This window comes from Myotis yumanensis, unplaced genomic scaffold, assembly GCF_028538775.1.
Source record: "Myotis yumanensis isolate MYYU_CA2020_CCGP unplaced genomic scaffold, mMyoYum1.0.hap1 SCAF_6, whole genome shotgun sequence".
NCBI lineage: Eukaryota > Metazoa > Chordata > Mammalia > Chiroptera > Vespertilionidae > Myotis > Myotis yumanensis.
In genome coordinates, this window is record NW_027223757.1 from 86,222,724 (window position 1) to 86,249,239 (window position 26,516).

General features: G+C 53.4%; 2 protein-coding genes and 1 pseudogene across 2 annotated transcripts; 2 read left to right on the plus strand and 1 right to left on the minus strand.

The window, feature by feature from the left end:
• Positions 1–1,907: 1,907 nt before the first annotated feature.
• LOC139013227 (triggering receptor expressed on myeloid cells 3-like) lies at positions 1,908–11,746 on the plus strand. The gene is made up of 4 exons (XM_070419398.1): positions 1,908–2,059; positions 3,251–3,595; positions 11,164–11,286; positions 11,627–11,746. Exons 1-4 carry the CDS (start codon positions 1,984–1,986, stop codon positions 11,647–11,649), a joined length of 567 nt encoding a protein of 188 aa, XP_070275499.1. The 5' UTR covers positions 1,908–1,983; the 3' UTR covers positions 11,650–11,746.
• A 4,109-nt stretch (positions 11,747–15,855) lies between these two features.
• On the minus strand, positions 15,856–16,233 carry LOC139013228 (elongin-C pseudogene; annotated as a pseudogene).
• A 2,410-nt stretch (positions 16,234–18,643) lies between these two features.
• Positions 18,644–21,737, plus strand: TREML4 (triggering receptor expressed on myeloid cells like 4). The gene is made up of 5 exons (XM_070419126.1): positions 18,644–18,772; positions 18,992–19,321; positions 20,881–20,973; positions 21,456–21,584; positions 21,709–21,737. The coding sequence occupies exons 1-5, from the start codon at positions 18,715–18,717 to the stop codon at positions 21,735–21,737; spliced, it is 639 nt and encodes a 212-aa protein (XP_070275227.1). The 5' UTR covers positions 18,644–18,714.
• Positions 21,738–26,516: the final 4,779 nt, after the last annotated feature.

The following is a 26,516-nucleotide window of genomic DNA, read 5'->3' on the forward strand; positions in this document are numbered from 1 at the left end:
TAGTAGAGGTAACCAGCTGCAGGAGTTCGTGTGCTTGTGTGCTTAACATAATGATAGGTTACGTAGTGTTTAAGCCCAATATATTAAACTTGCCTGAGAGATCCTGAACACTGAATTGGAAGACAAATGGTTGTGCTGGACACTTCCGTTTGTGCCTGTAGGCCCCCTCTCCATCCTTCTCTCCCTGGCCAACTAGCTTCCAGTTGGGTTTCACCCATGGGCAGCATGAAAGCAGGGCAGAGGACGGGAAGAGAATGAGGGCAGGGATTTTATCCTCTGGCCTCCTCTTTGGAATGGAGGCCCCTTCATGCCGCTGACCAGACAGCAGCTATCTCCAAGTTCAGGCAACTGCTCCATCCCCCTGCCCCTTTAGGCCTAGAGGTGGTGATGACTCACCACTGTCCGCAGCCTCAGGGTACTGCAGCATCCCTTACTGATTTCCCTAAATCCCACCACACTTTTGTCAAACGCGGCTCATTTACTCGGTGTCAGTGAGCCACCTGTCTCCTGCTGGACATTGGCTGGCACAACAGTGCTACGTGGTTCATTACACAGGCCTTGGAAGTAAGCAACGCCCAGGGTGAACCCCAGCTCCACAACGTCCTTGAAGTATGTCTGACCTCGAAAGACTCCATGCATCTCTCTGGGCCTCACCCTTGAGACACTCCTCGTTGCCTCGTGGACCAAATAACCAACGCCAGTCACGCTTCCTGCTGCCAACAGCTGGATGCAAGCCCGGCTGTCTTGAACAGCAAAGGAATTGAGAAAGAGGTCAGGGGCTCACAGACTCCATGAGAAGGCTGGAGGACCTGGCTTAGAAAACAGCAGAAGCCAAGAGAGAGTGGGCAAGAGGCCACAGCTGAGGTTAGAGCATGAGGTCGTCTAGTGGTGAACTTGCCATTGATGCTACAGCCCCTCCCTGCACACTTGAAGCCACTCGAACCTGCCACCATGCTGTTCATGGGCTTTGTGTGTGCACTCATCTCCAACTGGCCCCACGTCTTTCATCACAGGATCATGCGTTTGGCCAAGCTTAGGTCAAGTCCCAAGTCTGTGCCATAGGCGCCAAAGAGTGGAAGGGTGGGGTGGGGGGGCGGGGCGGGCAGCATTGCGTCCTCGTGAGACCCACACATTGGGGAATATCCCCCAAATAGAAAAGGCACTGGGGGCTGGAGACTCAAAAGATGATAAATATTCCCTACACAGTCTCCCGAAGCTGGTAGGATTAAGTGAGATCACCTGCGTAAAGCACCTGGTGCACGAGGGCCTTCAGTCCATGGCAGTCACTCACTCCCAGCACCGTTACAACTGTGGTCTCCATGCCCAGTGTCTAGACTGGGGCTCCGGGAAGCGCTCACCTCAGACACAGGCTGAGGACCCTGGGAAGTCTTGGGGCCCCTCTGACCTCATGCAGAGCTTTTCCAGGCATCACCATTGGGACCACTTGCCTCACAATCACCTGTGCTGCTTGTTAAAATGCAGATCCTGGGCGCTCTCTAGACTTCCTAAACTGGAGTCTCTGGGGGTGGAGCCCGCGCATGCGTGTGTTTGCCAGCCTTCCCACACGATTCAGCCACATGCTCATACTTGAGAAGCGTGGCGGGGAGTGAAATTAAACAAGGCATGTCATCAGGAAGGTCTGAACCAGACCCTGAAGGGCAAACCAAATGTGAATGTACCAGAGGGGCTCAGGGATGCTCGGGGAGGATGTCTTGGTGCCCTGAGGAAGTGAGTGGAGCAGAGGTGCTGTGGTGGAGAACGGGGAGTGCCGCCCCACAGGCTATGGCATAATGAGAGCAGGAAGGAAGATGTCACAAGGACAGTGATTGCTCTTCTCCTTCTGCATTTCCCGAGCGGGTCCCTCTCCTTGCATTTCCCTCAGGGTTTCTCAATTGCAAAGGAACAGCTCAGAGAAGGTGGAAGACACCCACATGGGGCAACATCATCCAGCAAGTGCTAGAGCCCTGGGATGGCCAGCACCTGATGGATAGAATGGACAGGAAAGGGCTCTGGGGGCGGCCACGGCTGCTGCTGCTGCTGCTGCTGCTCTGGGTCTCAGGTGAGGAGAGGAAGGGAGAGGGACGTAGATGGCCAAGGGGAGGTACCTCCTAAGAGGGTTTTCCCTCCCTCCTTTAGGGGGACTGGGATGGGAGCCAGGTATGTGTTGGAGACAGGAATGGGGGAAGGAAGGAAATGAAGGCAGACTGTGCTGCCCGGCCCCGACCCAGCGGGGCTGGGTGACCAGTGGATGCCGGAGGTTCCTCCAGTGCATCTCCAAGTGAGAAAATGATGTGAAGTCATCAAACAGCCTCTCCTCGCCGTGCGGACACCCTGGGAGATGGAAAGCGGCACAGTCCCTCCTTAGAGGAACATTCCGGGGCTGAGGCAGATGGGCAAAGAGGTTCCGGCAGCAGGCAGAGCTGGTTCCAATCCTGTTTCTGCCACTTTGTACAGATGTGACCGTAAGAAGTCCTCTGCCTCCTCGGAGCCTCAGTTCCTCATTTGTAAAGAGCGCCTACTTCGGGGGGTTGTCCTAAGAGCCACACAGCCGATGGATGTGAAACACTTGGCTCAGTGTTTAGGGCTTAGTAAGTGCTTAACGAAGCCCAGGGAGATCACCTGCATAAAGCACTTGGCCAAGCACTTGGCGGCTGCCCAGGACCATGACGCTGGAGATGGAACAGGTGTAGGGTGGTCAGTGGGCTGAGGGTTGCGGGGAGACTGAGGGTAGTACCAGCTGGAACTGCTCAGTAGATTCCTCTCTGGGACCTAATTGGGTGGATATGGGCAGAGAGGAGTGGAAGCACATCTGGCTTGGGGACCCCAGCGGGTAATACAAGGTATTGTGTCCCTGACAGCAAGGTTTATGCCTGGGAACTACAAGTAGAAAAGAACATGGGTGGCAAAACTGGTTCAGTTCTCTTTCTACTTGAAAAATAAAAAGCTTTCTATTATGGAAATATTTCAATTTATAAAGTACTGTATAGAAAAAACAGTCACCATAAACTCATCTACTAGTTTCAAACACTGAACCAGGATCGGTACTTTGCCCTCTTGGCTCCATATGTGTGTATATTGCCAAAGACGCCGAGCCACCTCACAGAGTGCACGGAAATCCCAAATGACTCCCAAGGGCTTGAGGGAGCTACCAGGATGCCCGCCTGTGCCCTGGGCTCTGCGAAGCGGCCTGTGCCTGTGGGGACAGTGGGAGGAAGGCTGCTCAGTGAAGCTCTCCGCCCTCTCATTCTAGGTCTCAGAGGCGAAGATGAGGAGCAAATGTGCCTGCTGGAAGGCAGCAACCTGACCATTTCCTGTGTGTACACCAGGCAGTACGCCTCCAGCCTGAAGGCCTGGCAGCGGGTGAGGAGCCCCGGCCCCCCGGAGACACTGGTGCGCACAGATACCAGGAACGCGGACATGAACCTTGCCCAGGCCGGGAGATACCTGTTGGAGGACGACCCCACCGAGGTCACGTTCAGAGTCTCCGTGAGGGAGCTCCAGAGGCAGGACGTGGGGCTCTATCAGTGTGTGATTGACCTCTCACCCCGGACCCCCGTTGTCCTGCCTCCTCGCATTCGGCTGGTACCATGTGAAGGTGAGCAGCCCAGACAGGGAAGGTTGTGGAGGCTGCTCTCCTGAGCCGCAGGCTGGCATGTCTGCCTCAGCGGGGCTTTGGAGAGAGAGCGCAGAGTCATGGAAAGCCCTCCATCCGAAATCAGAGCACGTGGGTCTTCTTGTCTCTCGCTTTGTGACTTTGAGAGCCATAGCTCCTCTCTCTGGACCCCAGTTTTCTCACCGGTTAAGGCAAGGAAGTTAGACTAGGTGATGTCAAAATTTCTCTCACTCTGTGCAGAGTGCCGCTAGGAGGACCAGGTACTGAACACCAGCTGCATGGCCAAGGTTATGGCTGTCTCCACTGTACACGGGAAGAAGGCTCAGGGAGGGCACCAGACTCACTGTGTCTTTCAGCCGATACATGGAGCGGCTGGGATCCGAAGGAGACCCATTGGATCCGATGGTCCTTGGTGGATCCTGGAAGGGGACCAGTGTGGCCAGTGAAACTGTTCCCTTTCTCAAGGGATTTACATAGTAGGAAACAAGGAATAGGTGTTAGCCAGACAAAGGGCGTCTCACGTCCTTGAATTGCTTCTCATGGGTGGAGGCCTGCTAGTTCTCCCCCTCTCTTCTCAGAAAGCCTGTCTACCCACCTAACCCAATACTTCTGCCCTGAGCTCCCCAATAAACCTTCTCCCTTTGAACCAGAGAGTTGGAGAGGCCTCCACCACACAGGACCCTGCTCTCCACTTCCTGCAAATCCCAATATGTAAGTACTAGAGGCCCAGTGCACAGATTCATGCACATTGAAAGGAAATTAATTAGAAGATGTCTGGCGGGGAAGGACTGGGGGAGATGGGCACAACATGCCCTGGAGCCAACCTCCCGCCATCCCTACCCTGGTCGACCGAATGGGGCGAAGCTGGGACTCGAAGGAGCTGGAAGGGCGTCTGATCCCTGCAGGGTCCCTCAGCCTGGCCTGCAGGGATCAGGCTGAAACCAGCAGTCGGACATCCCCGAGGGGTCCTGGAGTGTGAGAGGGCACTATGCAAATTGCTGTCACTTGGCAGCTCCTGCATTGAATGTCGGCCCCCTAGTGGTTGGTGTGCATCATACCTACTGTCCAGTCCACTGGTGTCTTAGCCTTTTATATATATGGATTAGAGGCCCAGTGCACCAGAATTTGTGCACTCGGGGGGGTCCCTCAGCCCGGCCTGTGCACTCTCGCAGTCTGGGACCCCTCAGGGGATGACCACCTGCTGGCTTAGGCCCGCTCCCTCTGGCATCCCTCTGGCAGCCCGGCAGCCCTCAGGGGATGTCCACTTGCCAGCTGGGAGCAGGCCTAAACTGCAGTCGGACAACCTCTCCTTTTTTTCTTTTTTTTTTTATTCTGGGATTTATTTACCTTCTATGCTGAGGAGGCAGGAGAGGCTCCCACCATCACCGCTGTACTGGCAGCCATCAGCCTGGCTTCTGGCTTAGCAGAGCTCCTCCCATGTGAGAGTGCCCTGACCACCAGAGGGCAGCTCCTGCATTGAGCGTCTGCCCCCTGGTGGTCAGTGTGTGTCATAGTGACCAGTCATTCCCAGTCCTTCTGCTGTTAGGGTCAGTTTGCATATTACCCTGTTACTATATAGGATAGAGGCCTGGTGCATGGGTGGGGGCCGGCTGGTTTGCCCTGAAGAGTATCCCAGATCAGAGTGGGGGTCCCGCTTGGGTACCTGGCCAGCCTGGATGAGGGGATGATTTCTGTTTGCAGCTAGTCACACCCCCTTCAGGGTGGGGGTCCCCACCGGGGTGCTTGGCCAGTCTGGGTGAGGGTCTGAGGGCCATTTTCAGGCTGGCGGGTGACTGAAGCTCCCAACCTCTCCTTTTTTCCTTTTTTTTTTTTTTTTTTTTTATTCTGGGATTTATTTACCTTCTATGGCTGTCAATGGAGCTGAGAGCCGGCTTTAGCTCTGAGGCTCGGCTCCAGCTCTGAGACCTCGGCTGCTGAAAGCTGGTTTCTGGGCTTTGTTTAGCTTCTATAATTGCAACATAGTTGCTTAGAGTGCAGTTCAGAGCTGGGCAGAGGCAGGCAGGCAACCTTGGCTTCCTCCATCACTGGAGCAAGCAAGCCTCCTGTTCGCTTCAGCTGCCTGGCTGCCGGCCACCATCTTGGTTGGCAGTTAATTTGCATATCGCCCTGATTAGCCAATGGGAAGCACGTCGGAGGTACGGTTAATTGCCATGTTTGTCTATTATTAGATAGGATTAGGCCAGGGTGGGGCTAGAGTCAAACTTCATAGTAATGTCTGGAAATAAAGAGTTGACCAAGCAAAAGGAAGGTGCTATAGGCAGGAATGGAAGGAAGCTACTGAACCCACATAATAGGAAAACAGCCCCCAGGCCTTTAGGAACACCCAGGGATGTCCAGAAATGAAGAGACTGGTTACAAGTGATTTATGCAGTTGGTGAAGCAGTTCCACTGTCCTCTCTACACAGGAGCAATTTAGTAATTTGTTCTTAGTACCCGTACACGTGGAAGTGCTGAAATGGTTGCTGGTTGCAAAGGTAAGTGGTGCCGTCACAGGATAATAACAGGTGCACGGGCCTGGTTTCCACTCCTCCTCAACCCAGAACCTACTCAGTGACCTTGAGAATGTCCCTCCTCCTCCTCCAGGCTTCCTCCATAGTGAAGTTCAATGGCTCCAATTCTCTGGGGTTCTCTATGTTTAAGTTCAGAGAAGTGGGCTTTATTTACACCTTTGGCAACGTTTGCCCACTCCAGTAGACAGCTTGGGCCCACCAGGTCTGACTCCATCAATTAATAGCTGCCTTGTTCTTTAATGCAAATCCTAATAAAGACAATAAGGGATTATTGGGAATGACTGAACCCATATTATTGAATGAGAATGATATCAAGTTTAATACAGGATAAATGTGAACCTAATTATTTTCATCAATCCACAAATAGCGGGCAGTGGAGTTTTCATAGCAGCTTCCTATTCTATCTGCAGTAATTGGAGAAAACTTTGGCTGCTGTAGCTAAGGACACTGAGTCTAGCACAGCTTGTTCCTGCCTGAAGGACTTACTGGTCTCCCAGGGGAAACAAGAGCACAGTCCTCTGTAAGGACACCTGTGGTAACATGAGGTGGCCTGGGAGCGGGTGGCAGCCAGGTACCGTTTTCAGTCAGGTTAAAACAAATGAATGGAGACTTCTTCCTGGAGTGGTGTTAGGCCTGCCCCGGTAAATGGACTTACTCTCAATGAACTCTGGGGAATCCGTCGGCGTTTCCCTCCACTTTTCCAGGTGGAGGAGGGCATGGCAGCAGATGCCCACAGAGAGAAACTTACACAATGTCATGCTGTTCGGAGGTGAAGGATGTTGTCCACCCAACCCTGCCTTAGGAAGAGAGGCCTGAAATGGGAACTTAGGGAGAGAAGGGGGCGTGGGAGGGAGGAGAAGGGTCAGAAGTGAGAGCAGGGCTTGTGGCCTGGTGAGTGGGCCACTTGACTGTGAAGGGCTGGGTGGACCTGGGAGCCAAGAGCTAAAAGATTAGGCCAGGCTCCCTGGACAAGACTCTGAAGACTGAGACCAGCAAATGTCACAGAAATACACGCCAAGGAGACAGGAGACATGGGACCCAGTGTGGCTCTGCTGATGTCTACTGAGTGGCCTTGGACACTCCCTGTCCACCCTGTTCCTTAGGGCTTAGATTGGATGGTATTGAATGCTTGCTTTCACCTTTGACCTTCTAGGACTCTGTGAATATTTATCCCCCACATATAGTACAGTCCCACAGCAATGAACTTGGGACATAGTTGCTCAGTCTGTGGAAGAAAAATGGTTCCAAATATCTTGGAGGTCCCTCTCGGGTTCAGGTTAAGTCAGACAGGTTGTCCAGCAGACTGGCAGCCTCCGGGAATGCAGTCGCCGGGGCGGTGTCAGTCAAAGAGAACCAACCCTGAAGGGTAATCTGGATTCAACATCAGTTGAGTCTGAATGATGGTCACTGCCCAGAGGCCACAGCAAAGTAGAATGATACTTTGGGGTCATTAGCTGGGCCCTCGGCTCAGGCCTCACAGGTGGGCTCCACAGAGCCAGGCTAGACCACATGGAGGCCTGTCTCCTGCTCCAGGCAGGCGAGGGAGTCCTGAGCCCCCGCAGGCAGAAGGACTTTCACTTCTATTTCTCTTCTGAAGCCCTCACACAAGCCTTGAATGTTACTGCCTTAAGGCAGCACAAGTCCCATCAACCAGCCACAGAGGAAAGGAGCTGGGGTGGGGAGCTATGATTACAAAGGTGTTTCTACCCCTGGTGACAGAGCATCACCTAGAAAACATGGCCCAGGGGTGAATGGATTTGAGCAATCTCCCATGGAGTTAAAGGAAGGGGATGGACAGAAATCCTCTGCACAGAGCTGCTGGGCCATGGGGCCCGGAGGGGTGTAGAGAGCACTACCCGGAGGAGGAGAAACTGTGAAGGTAGCAGAGGAGTAACACATGCAGAAGAGGGGTGGCCGCCACCAGGAGCAGGTGGGGACATGCACTCACAGTGTCAGGTGCACATGGAGACAGGTGGGTGAGTGGAGAGGAGATGGTGAGGCTAAAGCAGGACCGGTGGTGGATTCAGACTGCGAGAGCCTTGGGCGCCTGCAGCCTTGTGCGCTTTGTTCTGTAGGCAATGGGAGCACGAAGGGTTTTCCCTGGAGCCTTAAGAGGGAGAATGAGGGCTCAGTCCAGAGTGATTGATGCAGGAGCTGTGGGCAGGAGCTATGGAGAAGGGAGATATTAGGGGCAGGAGACCAGGTAGATCCCTTTAGGGTAGTGGTTCTCAACCTTCTGGCCCTTTATTTATTTATTTGTTTGTTTGTTTGTTTTTTACTTTTTTAATTAATTCTTTATTGTTCAGATTATTACAGTTGTTCTTCTTTTTTCCCCCTATAGCTCCCCTCCACCCGGTTCCCACCCCACCCTCTGCTCTTACCCCTCCCCTACTGTCCTCATCCATAGGTGCACGATTTTTGTCCAGTCTCTTCCACACCACCCACACCCCTTTCCCCACCCCCCTGAGAAGAGTCAGTCCACTTGCTTTCTATGTCCAATTCTATTATATTCATCAGTTCACTCTATTCATCAGATTATTTATTCACTTGATTTTTAGATTCACTTGATAGATGTGTATTTTTTGTTCATAATTTGCATCTTTCCCTTTTTCTTCTTCTTCCTCTTCTTAAAGGATACCTTTCAGCATTTCATATAATACTGGTTTGGTGGTGATGAACTCCTTTAGCTTCTTCTTATCTGTGAAGCTCGTTATCTGACCTTCAATTCTGAATGATAGCTTTGCTGGGTAAAGTAATCCTAGTTGTAGGTTCTTGGTATTCATCACCTTGAATATTTCTTGCCACTCCCTTCTGGCCTGCATAGTTTCTGTTGAGAAATCAGCTGACAGTCGTATGGGTACTCCCTTGTAGATAACTGACTTTTTTTCTCTTGCTGCTTTTAAGATTCTCTCTTTGTCTTTTGCTCTTGGCATTTTAATTATGATGTGTCTTGGTGTGATCCTCTTTGGATTCCTTTTGTTTGGGGTTCTCTGCGCTTCTTGGACCTGTAAGTCCATTTTTTTCACCAGGTGGGGGAAGTTTTCTGTCATTATTTCTTCAAATAGGTTTTCAATATCTTGCTCTCTTTCTTCTTCTGGCACCCCCATAATTCGTATGTTGGTACGTTTGAAGTTGTCCCAGAGGCTCCTTACACTATCTTCGTAATTTTGGATTCTTTTTTCATTTTGCTTTTCCAGTTGGGTGTTTTTTGCTTCTTCGTATTTCAAATATTTTACTTTATTCTTTTGATCATCTAGTCTGCTGTTGGATCTCTGTATAATATTTTTTTATTTCAGTCCGTGTATGCTTGATTTCTAGTTGGTCCTTTTTCATAACCTCAAGGGTCTCACTAGATTTCTTGAGGGTCGCACTAAATTTATCAGTGGTTTCTAGAAAATTCTAGAAAAACCTTAAAAGTGTGGTTTTGAACTCTATATCCAGTAGTTTTCTTTCCTCCATTTCTGTCATTTGTGACCTGTTTCTTTGTCTCCACATTTTTTATGCTTCCCTGTGTTGATAGAGTGGCTTTCTGTTCTAGGTGTCCTATAGGGCCCAGTGGCTCAGCCTCCCCAGTTACCTGAGGTGGACACTCTTGGTGCACCCCTTTGTGGGCTTTGTGCACAATCTTGTTGTAGTTAAGCCTTGATTGTTGTAGTTATCACTGGGAGGAATTGACCTCCAGGTCAATTGGCTGTGAGAATCAGCTGTGGTTATGGTGGGAGAACTTGTGTGCTGGAGACACCCTTCTGGGGCAAGACTTGCTTCAGTGGGGCTTTGGTGCTCACTGAGTCTGCCCCCTGAGTGTGTCCCTTATGGATCTGAGTTGTAATCTGGATGGTCCCACTCTGACCACTGGGTACACTGGCTCTTGGATCTCTAAGGAGGTGCTAATTTAGCCTCTTCCTGAGGCTACCCAGCAGGAGCTATGGAGAGATCTGCAGATTCCTCTTCTTTGTTTGGGGTTTGGAGGTGCCCAGATGAGGCCCAGCTGTGAAGCAATGCAAGCTGCTGTGGGGCCTTGGGCCTTCTTTTGGAAGTTCTGGGTATCTCTGACCCAGCTGGAGTTTGTTAGGTAATTTTCAGATTGCAAAGGGCCAGGACTTTCATATGCAAAAGCCTCTGTGCACAGCTTGGGTGGGGCAGGGTCTCAGGGGATCAACAGGGTGGAGCAAAGAGCTATGGCTGCTCCTCAGTCCTACCCTAAGAGGCCCCGCGTCTCAGTGTCCCGGTAATCGCTGCAAGTACCTCTGAGAGAAAGCTGCCCTCGAGTTCTGACCGATGCCAGACAGTCCACTATCTCCCCGTATGAGTCTGGGTCCCAAGACTCAGAACTGGAGTTTAGAGCAGTCTGGAGCTTGAGACTGCCTCCTGATTGAAAAAAACAACCATGTCCTCAGTTGCCAGCCCTTTCCGCGTGTGCCTCCGTACCTCTGCACTTTACTTCTGCACCTCCTCTGAGTTTCAGTGTGCTTTCCTCTTTCCTTCTAGTTGTAGAATTTCCACTCAGCCAGCCTTCCTGTGGTTCTGGATGATGTCCGTTTTGTCTTTTAGTTGTATGTTTGAAGTGGTTGTGCGAGGCAGCAATCTCCGGTGTTTACCTATGCCGCCATCTTGGTTTTCACCCCCTTCTGGCCTATTAAATACAGTTCCTCATGTTGTGGTGACCCCCAACCATAAAATTATTTTTGTTGCTACTTCATAACTGTAATGTTGCTACTGTTATGAATCGTAATATAAATATCTGATATGCAGGATGGTCTTAGGTGACCCCTGTGAAAGGGTCGTTGGACCTCCAAAGGGGTTGAGACCCACAGGTTGAGAACCACTGCTTAAGGGTGAGAGCCAGCGCAGAGGATTATGGGAAAATAAGGCCAAGCTTCAAAGTCCCTGCTTGGCTGCTGTGGTGGCCAGGAGGCAGGGAGCAGGCTGAGCTTCAGAGCAGATCATCCGGCAGACACCCACTCTCTCAGACTCAAGGGGTCAAACCTAGGACTCCAACACTTGTGCTTGACCTTCCAGGCCTGCCGCCTGCCCTTTCCGAGCCGCAGGTGATGGCTATTGTTCTGACTTGCGGATTCATCCTGAACAAGGGCCTGGTGTTCTCAGTCCTGTTTGTCCTTCTCCGGAAAGCCAGGGCCTCAGGTGAGTTGGGGCCGAGGCCCAGCTTGGGGTGGAAATCAATGTGGGGACCCTGATGGTAGCTGCAGACAAGAGCTCAGAGGGGCCCTGTCCCAGGGGTTCCCCAGAGCTTGCCCCCTGACTTTCCCCCCTTCTTTGCCAAGGAGGCAGGTCCAGCCCCGGGAATCCTGTGAATGGCGCTGGGCTGGGCTCACAGGGACAGGAAGACCTGGGGGTGGGAGCGGCCAGCATGGTTTTGGCTGCTGGGCAATCCAGTCTTTTCTTCAGAGGAGGGAGGGAGGTGAAGCCGGGACTGGCATGGATGGATCACTTGCAAATGCTGTCTATTTCTCTCACTCCTCAGGTGAGCCAAACCCAGGGGAGTAGCAAAGTCACCCTTCCAGGAGCTGACGGGCATGCCTTCCTCCCCTAGCAAACATCACATTCGCTCTTGTTCCCCAAACGAACAAACAAATAAACTGATCTCTCAGGAAAGTAAAAGGCTTCTGAAACTTCTTTTGTGAGGTCTCTGCCCAGCCCCTTTCTTATTGAGAGAAACGTACTGAGCGGAAAGTGTGGGGAGCTGGGAGGAAGGAGACCCACTGAACTAATCAGAGGCCCAAGAAAATGGCCAACTATCTTTTATAAAAAAATAAAAGCATAATATGCTAATTAGACCAGACAGCCTTACAACCTTCTGGACGTCATTCCGGACATCCTTCTGGACGAAGCCATTGCGGCAGGGGCAGAGGCAGAGACAGTTAGGGGTGATCAGGCAGGCCAGGCAAGTGGTTAGGGGCAATCAGACAGGCAGGCAGAGTGGTTAGGGGCGATCAGGCAGGCAGACAGGCAGGCAAGCGGTTAGGAGCCAGCGGTCCTAGATTGTGAGAGAGATGTCCCGGATTTCGAGAGGGTGCAGGCCAGGCTGAATGACTCCCGCCCAACCCCCCCACGAATTTCATATACCGGGTCTCTAGGTTTTTATAAAAATTAAATACAACAACTGGGACTCAATGAATCATCCAAATGAACCTGTGCTTGTTCCCTCGCTTGCTGTTCAGACCTGCTCTGCTGGGACGTCTCTGGCCCTCCAGTGAAGCCTCTGGCAAACCCATCACTCTCATGGTCTTTTTAAAAACATCTTATTTTTAAATTAAATTTATTGTGGTGACTTTGGTAAATAAAATTATATAGGTTTCATTTTCTGGGTCATTTAAAAAAATTGACTATTTTTTAGAACAGTTTTAGGTTCCCAGCAAAATTAAAGACACAGTACAGTTCCCATATGGCCCTGTCCCCACACGTGCACAGCCTCCCCGCTATCAGCATCTCAGTCCATGCACACAGTCACCCATGGACACACTTAACCGTTGGTCTGGTTTTATGGAATTGATTTCTGTCCACCTCCATCCCCTCGCTGCACTTCCTACCCGATGCCCCATCGGTATAGTCTTAATATAGTTAATGCATATGTCCTTTCACTCTACTTTCCATACATGTATTTACATTTGTGCGGGTCCTTGAAAACACATAGAAGTGATTCATGTGCTTTATTTTATAGGTATTTCCCTCTGACCTTCAGGGAATGACTCTCAAAGCCACACTTTTCCATAAAAAATGTGCACTCCCATGGAAAACTGTATCGTCTCTAGCACATTCTTCCTGGTTCTTTGATTCTGATTCAATGACAACTATTTTATAACCAGAGGCCCAGTGCGTGAAATTCATGCACGGGAGGCAAGGGGTCCCTCAGCCCGACCTGCTCCTCTATCAATCTGGGACCCCATGGGGGATGTCAGGCCTAACCCAGCAGTTGGACATCCCCCTTGCAATCCGGGAAGTTGCATGAACCTGTGACCATAGTTTTCATACAGGTGAAAGGCATCTTGCTGTTGTATGGCCAGCTCCATTTTTTTGCCCTGATTATAAAAAGCAGTACATAACATGATCCTGCTGAGACAGTAGTATCATTTTCCCCATTTTATGGGTGGAAAACTGGAGCCGATAGAAGTTAAGTAATTGGCTTGTCACACAGTTATAAGTGTCAGAATCAGGGCTGACCACAAAATGTGCAAGCCAGAGTCCATGCATGTCATCACTGCATCATCCTGTTTCTTCAGTGTGAGAGAAGCTTTGCCAGGTTTGAATTTTTAGATCTTAGAGACAGTTCCCAATATAGAGGGTAGGGTCCCTAGGCCTGGTCAGCAATCAGGGCCATCTGTGGGGCGACCCATGAGTGGTGTGATGGGGAGGCCCCCCACTGGCACCCACCTAGGCTGGTGGCCTGGGCTGCCCACTGGCCAGCCCAGCTCCCTGATTGCTGCCACAGGTCACCTCGCTCTCAGGGGGCAGTGCGCATCATCGCAACTAGTCATTCTGCCGGTCGTTCCACTCTTCAGTGATGTGCATATTAGGGTTTTATTATATAGGATTCCGCAAATCATAGGTAATTGATAGACATGCAAATTCTGTCTTTCTTCCTCTATTGTGGGAGGGATGAAAACCCCACACTGGTGAGTCTCCCATGCAATTCATTTCAACATTTCTTTACTCCATATAAGAAGTTTTCATGTGTATTCTTAAGAAGGCCAAATGCTCAGCCGTCCAGCTGAGGGGAGTGGGGCGGGGTGGACAGCTGCCCTCTCCCCACCAGGACCCTGTGTCCTCAGCTGCCCTCTGCTCCCTCCAGCTTCCTCATAAACTTGGGGAAGAAAGTCCCAAAGGCAGCAGGTCCCAGCAGCCCCCCTGGAGGAGGAGGAGAAAGTGACTAAAAGCTGGGGGTCCCAGAGGCATCGGCAGCTGGGGCTCCAGAGCTGTCCAGCCCGGCCCTGCATCCACGTACCCTCCGACTGACCTCCCATGTGCCCTGGCCAGGCTGCTGGTCCCTCAAGTTCTGGGAGCCAGCAGAGCCCACCCTCTCACCGCTGCCACCTGCTGGCTATCCCTCCTGGGACAGGTGTGAGGGACAGCTGAGAGCTCCCCTCAGCAGCAGGACCAGCCTGACCCCAGACTGGGGTGCAGAAGCTGAACTCAGAGCTGTCTCCCCCATCCTACCTGGGCTCCACGTCTGAGCCCTTGGAGCAGTGGTTCTCAACCTTCTGGCCCTTTAAATCCAGTTCCTCATGTTGTGACCCAACCATAAAATTATTTTCGTTGCTACTTCATAACTGTAATGTTGCTACTGTTACGAATCATAATGTAAATATCTGATATGCAGGATGGTCTCAGGCGACCCCTGTGAAAGGGTCGTTCGACCGCTAAAGGTGTCGCGACACACTGGTTGAGAACCACTGCCTTGGAGGGAACTAAGGCCCTTCAGAGTCCCCTGAATGGGAGGCCACAGCTCAGTGAGGGGGGATCACCACCCCCCTGCTCCCCTCCCAGGGTGTCTTCCCCTGGGGAGAGAGGAGCCACTGTGACACAGGGAGCCAGATCAGGGCTCTCACAGTCCAGGACTGAGGAGACCAATGGGCCAGATGCAGCCCAGGAGTTGGCCTGGGTGGCCTGGCCCCTCCTGCAGGGAAGGCTGTAGAATCTGGCTGCATTTGTCCCCTGAAGAGGGGTCTGCAGCCTGGACGGGCTAGAGAACAGGTGGTTCTAGATGTGGCATCTCTACTCGGCCCTGGGACAGGAACCTCCCACGTGGGAGAGCAAAGGTCATGGTCAGGGACCAACACAGCCAGGGCCTTAGTAGGGCCACTCCAAGATGGATATGGGGAGAGAAGAGGAACTGGGGTAATCCTATGGGACCATGGGGAGGAGGCACCTCTTCCCTGGGTCCAGGAGAGGGCGCCAGAGGGGAGACTCAACTTGAACTGGCTGGCCTGGTGCTCACACACACACACACACACACACACACACACACACTCTCTCTCTCTCTCTCTCTCTCATCTGTCCTCCCCACCAGGAAGGTGTGGCTACCCCCTGCTATGCAACTTGGAGGGAGTTGAACTCCCTGGGGAAAACGGGTCCCCAGCAGCTCTCCTCCATGGACCCTGACAGCAGCCAGACTGCCCTGTCTCCCTGGAGGGCAGGCTGTCCCGTGGAGAGCGCTGCATAAGGCTCAGGACCGGGACCAGTGACCAGGGCTGCCACCTGTCCCGTGTGACCCTGTGCAACTCAGTAACCCTCATGGGCCTCAGTTTTCCTCTCCTGTGAAAGGAGACACTCATTCCTACCTCAAGCCTTTTCAGAATAAAATGAAACAACACAAACTTTATGCAACTGAGCACGTGCGTTGTGGTTGCTGGTCCTCATGTTCTTTTCAAGTTATACTATTGTGTGTCATATTCTATATATTCAAAGACTCCTGGACCCCACTCCTCTGTTTTGTCCTGGATTGTAAGGGGAAAGGGAGGGCAGAGGGGGACATGGTCCCCAGGTGGCGGGTGCAGGATCCAGGCAGAGGCCAGGGTGTGCCCTACTGTCAGGCAGGGTGGCCACCGACCCTGCTTGCCCAGGTGTTGGGGTCCAGCCCCAGCAGGTTCAGGGGTTCCCAAAGGTGTGGACAGAGTCGGCCAAGAAGGAATGACACAGAGGCAGCGTTCAGTTGATCAGCATAGCCAGGTTCTCCAGCCAGGTTCTCCCACCAGGTTCTTTATTTTTTTAACAGTTTATTATAATTTATTTTATTTAACAATCTAGGAAGTTCACAGCCATCAGCAGTGCCAGTGCAATTTCAGGTGCAATTGGGAATTCAGGAATCTCCGTGGAGCTGTTAGTGTAGCGAGCCTTGTAAGTAAAATACATGCACACTTTTGATAGCACATGTGAAGGGATCTCTCTAAAATTGACTTCATTAGTTTCCTTCTCAGCAAATTGACCTGGGCCACTCAACATGGCTTTTATTGTTCCTGATGTAAATGCATGTTCTCTTTTTACAATAAATTCATGACCATCTGAAGATATCAATTTGACATACATGGCATCAGGGCCTTCACAGCCACCATAGGTTTTCTCTTCTCCATCCATTATGCTCTTATGAAATTCTACTGGCTTGCACAGGAAGTTTAGTAGTTTCCTTATTGTCGAGTATGTTTTCCCCCGACGTTCTGCGTGGTTCAGGGTTCGAGTCTGAAAGAGGAGCCGCACACAAATCCCACCAGGTTCTGTCTTTATTCTCCTGTTACATATGTATTTATACCAGTTGATTTTAATCCTATCCATTCTATTCCAAAGGGTAGGGCGTTTGTTATCTCCATTGCAAGGTCACTACTCTACTGTTCTGTTAAGCTACAAGTAAGTAACTGAAGGAGATTATACTAAGTAAAGATTATGTAGCTTAAGCCTGATTGTTCATAGTTAAGGTGATTAACTACCCTCCTGGTACTTAGTTAAGGGGTTTTACTGATTTATTCCCTTCCTTAGTCCTGTTAATCCCTAACTCCATGGAAAAATCCCCACCTGGGGAAACAACCTTTCTCGGAGAGGTGACCCTGGTTAGAACACAAAGCGTTAAGAAGGGGAGCAAACATATTAAGAACAGTATGCCATATACACCAGATCCCTTGAAACATATGCTGTGCAGATGTTTCTTCCCTGCAGCGAAACTGTGTCAAGCAGCAAGGATGGACCGGCTTCCAGCATCCAGGATCAGGGGCTCCTGGACCAGGCCGACCTGTGCACGCTGCCCATCTGTAGACCCTGCTCCCACATGACCCCATGGCAAGGAAGGACACACCTCCTAGACTGGGAGGTTCACACCCGGCCCTGGGTCCTCAGCTGCCAGGGGTTTGGTCGCCTCATTGGAGCTCCAGGCCTCTGGGACATGCTCCCCCAGGTCCCAGCATCTCATTCCTATCTGCCTCTCCCACCCTTGTCCCCGAGCTCCAGGGGACCAGGTCCCAGCAGACTCAGGGAAGGGGTGCAGGCAGGGCCCGGTGTCAGGCAGCCCAAGGCCACGGCTGCCTCAGGCAGTGAGAACGGAGCTTCCTGAGCAAGGGGCTGAGACAGGGTCCCCTGCCGGGATGACTGTGGTGGCCAGGGGAAGGATGGACACGGAGTCCCCGGCACCACTGGCACGTTCCGATGATTGAACTGAGGAGCCGGCAGGCGGGCCTGCCACCTTCCACTCTGAGGCAGGCTGGCAAGCCGGAGGCTCCCAGCTCTTGCAAATGCTGCACACCCTGGGTCAGGCAGTCGGTGGGGGTTCAGCCACCCACCCCTCCTGCAGGGCTGATGGACTCGCCCCAGTGCTGGGAGCAGGGAGGGTGCAAGGCCCTCCCCAGGTGACCCCACCCAGGGCAGCCCATCCCCCTGAATGGGAGGCAGGAGACTATGGTCCTAAAGGGCAGCCTGTCCTCAGAGGGTGGTCCGAGCTTCCAGGTGGCCGAGGGCTGCTCCCGCCCTTGCCTGGTCCCAGCACTGTCCTCCCCCCTCCCCCCCCCCGCACCCCTGCCCGCCCCTGTTCCAGTCTCCGCCTCAGGAGTCTGCCCCTCTCAGCCCCACAGGCCACACTGCACGTGTGCAGGGCTCTCTGACCTGGCTGTCTGTCTAGTGACTATAAGCAGCCCTGACAATGTTTTCCTGTAGCTCCTCTAATGACATATTCTTTTCTTTAATATTTTAATTTTAATTTTTCAGTTCCAGTTTGCATTCCGTGTGATTTTGTGCTGCTTTCAGGTGTACAGCATAGAGGGGGACAGTCACATACTTTACAAAGTGGTCCCCCAGCCTGTCAGTGCCCCCTGGCACCACACCCAGTGACTGCAATATTATTGGCGAGGTGCCCTGTTAGTCACCGGGATGTAAAGTACAAATTACTTTCTACAAGCGCTTGGTTAGTATGGTCTTTCAGCAAAGGCTTAAGGAGTGATGATAGTGGCGGCTGGGAGCTGGGGACACAGAGGGCAGAGACCCCCTTTCTCCCCTCCTCCCCTCCTCCCGCACCCATCTCCTGACCCCCCAAGGTCTGCTTTGCTCTCCCACCCTTGCCAGGGACCTTCCCTGCACCTCCTCCCCTGGAAATGACACCCCACCTCCTCCTGCCCCTCCAGTCCCCGCAGGACACCCCAATTCCCAGCAGCCTGGGCAGGAGGCCTCTGAGCACTGGGGTCTCCAGAGGGTCCCCTGCCTCCATCACTCCCCTCAGCCCTGTTTTTCTTGGTGGCGAGGAGAAAGGTGAGGTGGGGACAGAGGAGAGAAAGAGGGAGGAGAAAGGGCTTCTTATTTCACCACCATTTCCTCCAGGGCTTTCACCCATTTCCCCACACCCACCCGCCCGGGGGAGGGAGCAGAGGGCAGGCTTGGCTCAGAGAGCCCCCAGCAAGGCCCAGAGGCAGCAGGAAAGGGGCAGGTCCTGCATAGGCCCAGGCCTCCCTCCTCCCTGCCCCCTCCCCACCTGCAGTCTTGGCCTTCCTCAGCTCTTCTTCCCAGACAGGCTGGGCAGCTGCTGACCCTGCCAGCTCTGGCACCCTCTCCTCAGGGCAGCCGCTGCCAACCAGCAAAAAGACCATGGCCTGGGAGGCCCCCCACCTGCTGCCCCTTGTCCTGCTGCTGCTCCTGGCCTCAGGTGAGGGCAGAGGCGAGCAGAAGAGGAGGAGGATGGATACTAGTGAGGTGGCCTGAGGGGCGTGGGGAGTAGGGGTGAGGCAGCAGGAGGCAGGTGAGCAGGGGACTGGGGTGGGGTGGGAGGGGCACTGAGTGTAGCAGAGAGGACTTCCTGAGGAGGGGGCCCCTCTCAGCTCCGTGGCAGCCAGTGGGGATCCCTGACCTGAGGGTTTATTCTCAGGCTCCTGGGAACAGCAGCCACTGCTGCTGCAGAAACTGGAAGGGGAAGAAGTCTTCGTAAGGTGCGATTATCCACCCCAGAATAGTTCAAAGACGAAAACCTGGTGCAGAATCATAGAAGGAAATACTTGTACATTATTAGTCAACAATCCCAGGCTTGCCGAGGAGCCTGGAAACCCACGATACATCATCAGGGATTACCCTGGACAGAGGTACTTCACCGTCACCATGTCTGCGCTGGCAGAGAAGGACTCGGGCTTGTATTCCTGTGGACTCCATGAATCTTCCCGGATCAACGTTCTCAGAACCATCAGTCTGGCGGTCTCTCGGGGTGAGTCCTTCCCTCTGTGTGTGCTTCTCAGGGTCCCTGAACCACAGGAAGCTGATGCTGGAAAGGACCTAGTCAGGTCCCCCAGCCCCCGTGTCTGAACCCCAGGCCCCTTTCCGAGGTTGCCGCTGGTTACAGGCAGAACCAACGCCAGAACTCAGACTGCTGGCTCCGGTGGTTTCTCCCTTCCCCAGCGCAAACACTTCTCTGAACACTTGTTGTTGCTCCCAGGGCTCCCTGTCGACTCCTACCGATCACCAAGCTGCCTCAGGCTTGGGCAGGCCTGGCTTATGGGTCCATTCCGGGCACCCCTCCCCCTGACCCTAATCCCAACCTTCTCTCCAAGGGCGGTGCTTGAGGCGGGTCACAGGTCACTGTGAGGGCTCAGGGACTGCGGACAGGCAGGGGACACACACAGTGAGCAGACGTGGGATTCAGGGTGAGGCTGGGAGCTGCAGGGGCCGAGGGCTCAGAGGGCCTGAGTTCCACCCTGCACCCCCCCCCCCCCTGATACATGAGTGATCTTCAGCCTCAGAGTGGGAAGCTTGAGGCTCCTCCTAACCCTGGGCCCCTCCCCCATATGCCTCCTGAAAGCTTCAGAGGTGCAAAGCCCCCCTACATTTCCCCATGATGGTCAAAGGTTAAACAGTACCTTCGAAGACCCCCGTCCGGCTGCCGAGCCTGTCCAGCTGTTCGGTCAGCTGGGGGCCTGGCGCACACACATCAGCTGCTCCGTCATTCTCAGCCCAAGCCTGGGCTCATTGCCCACTGCATGTCGGGCACGGGGCCAGGCCCTGGAAGGGGAATGGGACCCTGAGACATATAAATAAAAGGTTCTGATGCAGGGTGGTGGGTGGCATAATGGAGGCATGTTGGATGGAGGCCCAGAGGAGGGAGGGGGCCAGGTTGCTGGTGAGGTCAGGAGTATGGACTTGCCTGCAGGACTCCCCAGACGTGGTGACACCACAGCCCAGCGGTTGGGGTGGGGACGGTAGTTGGGGGCGAGCAGGTCGGCAGGGAGGGGCAGGTGGGGGGCGAACAGGCCTGCGGTGGGAAGTTCGGGTCTATTTCTCTTTCGAAGCCCTCACACAAGCCTTGAATGTTACTGCCTCAAAGCAGCACAAGTCCCATCAACCAGCCACAGAGGAAAGGAGCTGGGGTGGGGAGCTATGATTACAAAGGTGTTTCTACCCCTGCTGACAGAGCATCACCTAGAAAACGTGGCCTAGGGGCGAATGGATTTGAGCAAACTTCCTTGGAGTTAAAGGAAGGGTATGGACAGAAATCCTCTGCACAGAGCTGCTGGGCCATGGGGCCCGGAGGGGTGTAGAGAGCACTACCCGGAGGAGGAGAAACTGTGAAGGTAGCAGAGGAGTAACACATGCAGAAGAGGGGTGGCCGCCACCAGGAGCAGGTGGGGACATGCACTCACAGTGTCAGGTGCACATGGAGACAGGTGGGCTGAGTGGAGAGGAGATGGTGAGGCTAAAGCAGGACCGGTGGTGGATTCAGACTGCGAGAGCCTTGGGCGCCTGCAGCCTTGTGTGCGCTTTGTTCTGTAGGCAATGGGAGCATGAAGGGCTTTCCCGGGCGCCTTGAGTGGGAGAGTGAGAGCTCATTCCAGGTGATTGAAGCAGGAGCTGTGGGCAGGAGCTGTGGGCAGGGGCTGTGGGCAGGAGCTATGCAAAAGGGAGATATTAGGGGCTGGAGACCAGGTAGATCCCTTTGCAGTGGTTCTCAACCTTCTGGCCCTTTAAATACAGTTCCTCATGTTGTGGTGACCCCCAACCATAAAATTATTTTTGTTGCTACTTCATAACTGTAATGTTGCTATTGTTATGAATTATAATATAAATATCTGATATGCAGGATGGTCTTAGGCGACCCCTGTGAAAAGTCCTTGGACCTCCAAAGGGGTTGCGACCCACAGGTTGAGAACTGCTGCTTTAGGTTGAGAGCCAGCACAGAGGATTATGGGAAAGGTAAGGCCCAGCCTCAAAGTCCCTGCTTGGCTGCTGTGGTGGCCAGGATGCAGGGAGCAGGCTGAGCTTTGGAGCAGAACATGCAGCAGACACCCACCCTCTCGTGCTCAAGGGGGTCAAACCTAGGACTCCAATGCTTGTGCTTGACCTTCCAGGCCTGCCGCCTGCCCTGGCCCTTTCCCAGCTGCAGGTGATGGCTATTGTTCTGACTTGCGGATTTGTCCTCAACAAGGGCCTGTTGTTCTCACTCCTGTTTGTCCTTCTCCGGAAAGCCAGGGCCTCAGGTGAGTGTGGCCTGAGGCCGGGCTTGGGGTGGAAATGAATGTGGGGACCCAGATGGTAGCTGCAGACAAGAGCTCAGAGGTTCCCCAGAGCTTGCCCCCTGACTTTCCCCCCTTCTTTGCCCAGGAGGCAGGCCCAGGCCCAGAACCCTGTGAATGGCGCTGGGCTGGGCTCATGGGGACAGGAAGACCTGGGGGTGGGAGCGGCCAGCATGGTTTTGGCTGCTTGGCAATCCAGTCTTTTGTTCAGAGGAGGGAGGGAGGTGAAGCCGGGACTGGCATGGATGGATCACTTGCAAGTGCTGTCTATTTCTCTCACTCCTCAGGCGAGCCAAACCCAGGGGAGCAGCAAAGTCACCCTTCCAGGAGCTGACGGGCATGCCTTCCTCCCCTAGGAAACATCACATCCACTCTCTGTTCCCCAAACGAACATACAAATAAACTGATCTCTCAGGAAAGTAAAAGGCTTCTGAAACATCTTTTGTGAGGCCTCTGCTCAGCCCCTTTCTTATTGAGAGAAACGTACTGAGTGGAAAGTGTGGGGAGCTGGGAGGAAGGAGAGCCACTGAACTAATCAGAGGCCCAAGAAAATGGCAAACTATCTTTTATAAAAAAATAAAAGCATAATATGCTAATTAGACGGGAAAGCCTTACAACCTTCTGGACGTCATTCCAGACATCCTTCTGGACAAAGCCATGCCGGCAGGGGCAGAGGCAGAGGCAGTTAGGGGTGATTAGGCAGGCAGGCAGGCAAATGGTTAGATGCAATCAGACAGGCAGGCAGAGTGGTTAGTGGTGATCAGGCAGGCAGACAGGCAGGCAAGCGGTTAGGAGCCAGCGGTCCCGGATTGTGAGAGAGATGTCCCAGATTCCAAGAGGGTGCAGGCCAGGCTAAACAACTCCCCCCCAATCCTCCCTGCCACCCTGTGCATGAATTTCATGCACCGGGTCTCTAGGCTTTTATAAAAAGTAAATACAACAACTGGGACTCAAAGAATCGTCCAAATGAACCTGTACTTGTTCCCTTGCTGCTGCTCAGACCTGCTCTGCTGGGGCGTCTCTGGCCCTCCAGTGAAGCCTCTGGGGAGACCCATCACTCTCATGGTCATTTTAAATGCATTTTATTTTTAAATTAAATTTATTGTGGTGACATTGGTAAATAAAATTATATAGGTTTCATTTTCTGGGTCATTTAAAAATATAGACTATTTGTTAGAGCAGTTTTAGGTTCCCAGCAAAATGAAAGACACAGTACAGTTCCCATATGGCCCTGTCCCCACACGTGCACAGCCTCCCCGCTATCAGCATCCCAGTCCCTGCACACAGTCACCCATGGATGCACTTCACCGTTGGTCTGGTTTTATGGAATTTATTTTTTTCCACCTCCATCCTCTAGCTGCACTTCCTACCCGATGCCCCATCGGTATCCTCTTAATATAGTTAATGCATAAGTCCTTTCAATCTACTTTCCATACATGTATTTACATTTGTGCGGGTCCTTGAAAACACATAGAAGTGATTCATGTGCTGTATTTTATACGCATTTCCCTCTGAGCTTCAGGGAATGACTCTCGAAGCCACACTTTTCCATAAAAAATGTGCACTCCCATGGAAAACTGTATCGTCTCTAGCACATTCTTCCTGGTTCTTTGAATCTGATTCAATGGCAACTATTTTATAACCAGAGGCCCAGTGCATGAAATTCATGCACGGGAGGCAAGGGGTCCCTCAGCCCGACCTGCTCAACTATCAATCTGGGATCCCATGGGGGATGTCTGGCCTAAACCGGCAGTTGGACATCCCTCTTGCAATCCGGGACGTTGCATGCACCTGTGACCATACTTTTCATACAGGTGAAAGGCATCTTGCTGTTGTATGGGCAGCTCCATTTTTTTGCCCTGATTATAAAAAGCAGTACATAACATGATCCTTCTGAGGCAGTAGTGCCATTTTCCCCATCTTATGGGTGGAAAACTGGAGCCGATAGAAGTTAAGTAATTGGCTTTGTCACACAGTTGTAAGTGTCAGAATCAGGGCTGACCACAAAATGTGCCAGCCAGAGTCCATGCATGTCATCACTGCATCATCCTGTTTCTTCAGTGTTAGAGTAGCTTTGCCAGGTTTGAATTTTTAGCTCTCAGAGACTGTTCCCAATATAGAGGGTAGGGTCCCTAGGCCTGGTCAGCAATCAGGGCCATCTGTGGGGTGACCGATGAATGGGGTGATAGGGAGGCCCCCCACTGGCACCCACCTAGGCTGGTGGCCTGGGCTGCCCCCTGGCCAGCCCTGCTCCCTGATTGCTGCTGCAGGTCACCTCCCTCTCAGGGGGCATGCGCATCATCGCACCAGTCATTCTGCCGGTCGTTCCACTGTTTGGTTGATTTGCATATTAGGGTTTTATTTTATAGGATTCTGCAAATCATAGGTAAAATTCATTTCAACATTTCTTTACTCCATATAAGAAGTTTTCATGTGTATTCTTAAGAAGGCTAAATGCTCAGCCGTCCAGCTGAGGGGAGTGGTGTGGGGTGGACAGCTGCCCTCTCCCCACCAGGACCTTCTGCTCCTCTCCAGCTTCCCCATGCACGTGGGGAAGAAAGTCCCAGAGGCAGCAGGTCCCAGCGGCCACCCTGGAGGTGGAGAAAGTGACTAAGAGCTGGGGGTCCCAGAGGCATCGGCAGCAGGGGCCCCACAGCTGTCCAGCCCGGCCCTGCGGCCATGTACCCTCTGACTGACCTACGATGTGCCCTGGCCAAGCTGCTGGTTCCTCAGGTCCTGGGAGCCATCAGAGCCCACCCTCTCACTGCTGCCACCTGCCGGCCAGCCCCTCCTGGGACAGGTGTGAGGAGCAGCTGAGAGCCCGCCCAGCACCAGGACCAGCCTGACCCCAGACTGGGGTGCAGAGGCTGAACTCAGGACTGTCTCCCACATCCTACCTGGGCTGCAGGTCTGAGCCCTTCGAGCAGTAGTTCTCAATCTTCTGGCCCTTTAAATGCAGTTCCTCAAGTTGTGACCCAACCATAAAATTATTTTCGTTGCTACTTCATAACTGTAATGTTGCTACTGTTACGAATCATAATGAAAATATCTGATATGCAGGATGGTCTTAGGGGACCGCTGTGAAAGGGTCGTTCGACTGCCAAAGGGGTCGCGACCCACAGGTTGAGAATCACTGCCTTGGAGGGAACTGAAGGCCCTCAGAGTCCCCTGAATGGGAGGCCACAGCTCAGTGAGGGGGGATCACCACCCCCCACAGCCTCCCTCCCAGGATGTCTTCCCCTGGGGAGAGAGGAGCCACTGTGACACAGGGAGCCAGATCAGGGCTCCCACAGCCCAGGACTGCCTGAGTGGCGTGGGGGGGCGGGGGGGGTGAGACCAATGGGCCAGATGCAGCCCAGGAGTTGGCCTGGGTGGCCTGGCCTCTCCTGCAGGGAAGGCTGGACAATCAGGGCTGCATTTGTCCCCTGAAGAGGGGTCTGCAGCCTTGACGGACTGGAGAACATGTGGGTCTAGATGTGGCATCTCTACTTGGCTCTGGGACAGGGACCTCCCAGGCGGGAGAGCAAAGGTCATGGTCAGGGACCAACACAGCCAGGGCCTTAGTGGGGCCACTCCAAGATGGATATGGGGAGAGAAGGGGGACTGGGGTAATCCTATGGGACCATCGGGAGGAGGCACCTCTTCCCTGTGTCCAGGAGAGGGCGCCAGAGGGGAGACAACTTGAACTGGCTGGCCTGGTGCTCACACACACACACACACACACACACACACATACACACACACACTGACATCTGTCCTCCAAACCCAGGAAGGTGTGGCTGCCACGTGCTATGCAACTTGAAGGGAGTTGAACTCCCCTGGGGAAAACGGGTCCCCAGGAGCTCCCCTCCATGGAGGCCTGACAGCAGCCAGACTGCCCTGTCTCCTTGGAGGGCAGGCTGTCCCGTGGAGAGCGCTGCACAGGGCTCAGGACCGGGACCAGTGACCAGGGCTGCCACCTGTCCTGTGTGACCCTGTGCAAGTCACTAACCCTCCCGGGCCTCAGTTTTCCTCTCCTGTGAAAGGAGACACTCATTCCTACCTCAAGACTTTTCAGAATAAAACGAAACAACACAAACTTTATGCAACTGAGCACGTGCGTTGTGGTTGCTGGCCCTCAAGTTCTTTTCAAGTTATACTACTGTGTGTCATATTCTATGTTTTCAAAGACTTCTGGACCCCACTTCCCTGTTTTGTCCTCGATTGTAAGGGGAAAGGGAGGGCAGAGGGGGACATGGTCCCCTGGTGGCGGGTGCAGGACCCAGGCAGAGGCCAGGGTGTGCCCTAGTGTCAGGCAAGGTGGCCACCATCCCTGCTTGCCCAGAATCAGGGCTCCTGGGCCAGGCAGACCCGCACACACTGCCCATCCATAGAGCCTGCTCCCACACGACCCCGTGGCAAGGAAGGACCCAGCACCTAGAGGAGGTTCACACCTGGCCCTGGGTCCTCAGCTGCCAGGGGCCTGGTGGCCTCTTTGGAGCTCCAGACCTCTGGGCCATCCTCCCCCAGGTCCCAGCATCTCATTCCTATCTGCCCCTCCCAGCCTTGTCCCGGAGCTCCAGGGGACCAGGTCCCAGCAGACCCAGGGCAGGGGTGCAGGCAGGGGCGGGTGTCAGGCTGCCCAAGGCCTCGGCTGCCACAGGCGGTGAGAACTGAGCTTCCTGAGCAAGAGGCTGAGAAAGGGTACCCTGCGGAAGTGACCTGTGGTGGCCAGGGGAAGGATGGACACGGAGTCCCTGGCACCCCTGGCACATTCAGATGTTTGAACTGAGGAGCCGGCTGGCGGGCCTGCCACCTTCCACTGTGAGGTCAGCAGGCAAGGTGAGGCTCCCAGCTCTTGCAAATGCTGCACACCCTGGGTCAGGCAGTAGGTGGGAGTTCAGCCACCCCCGTCTT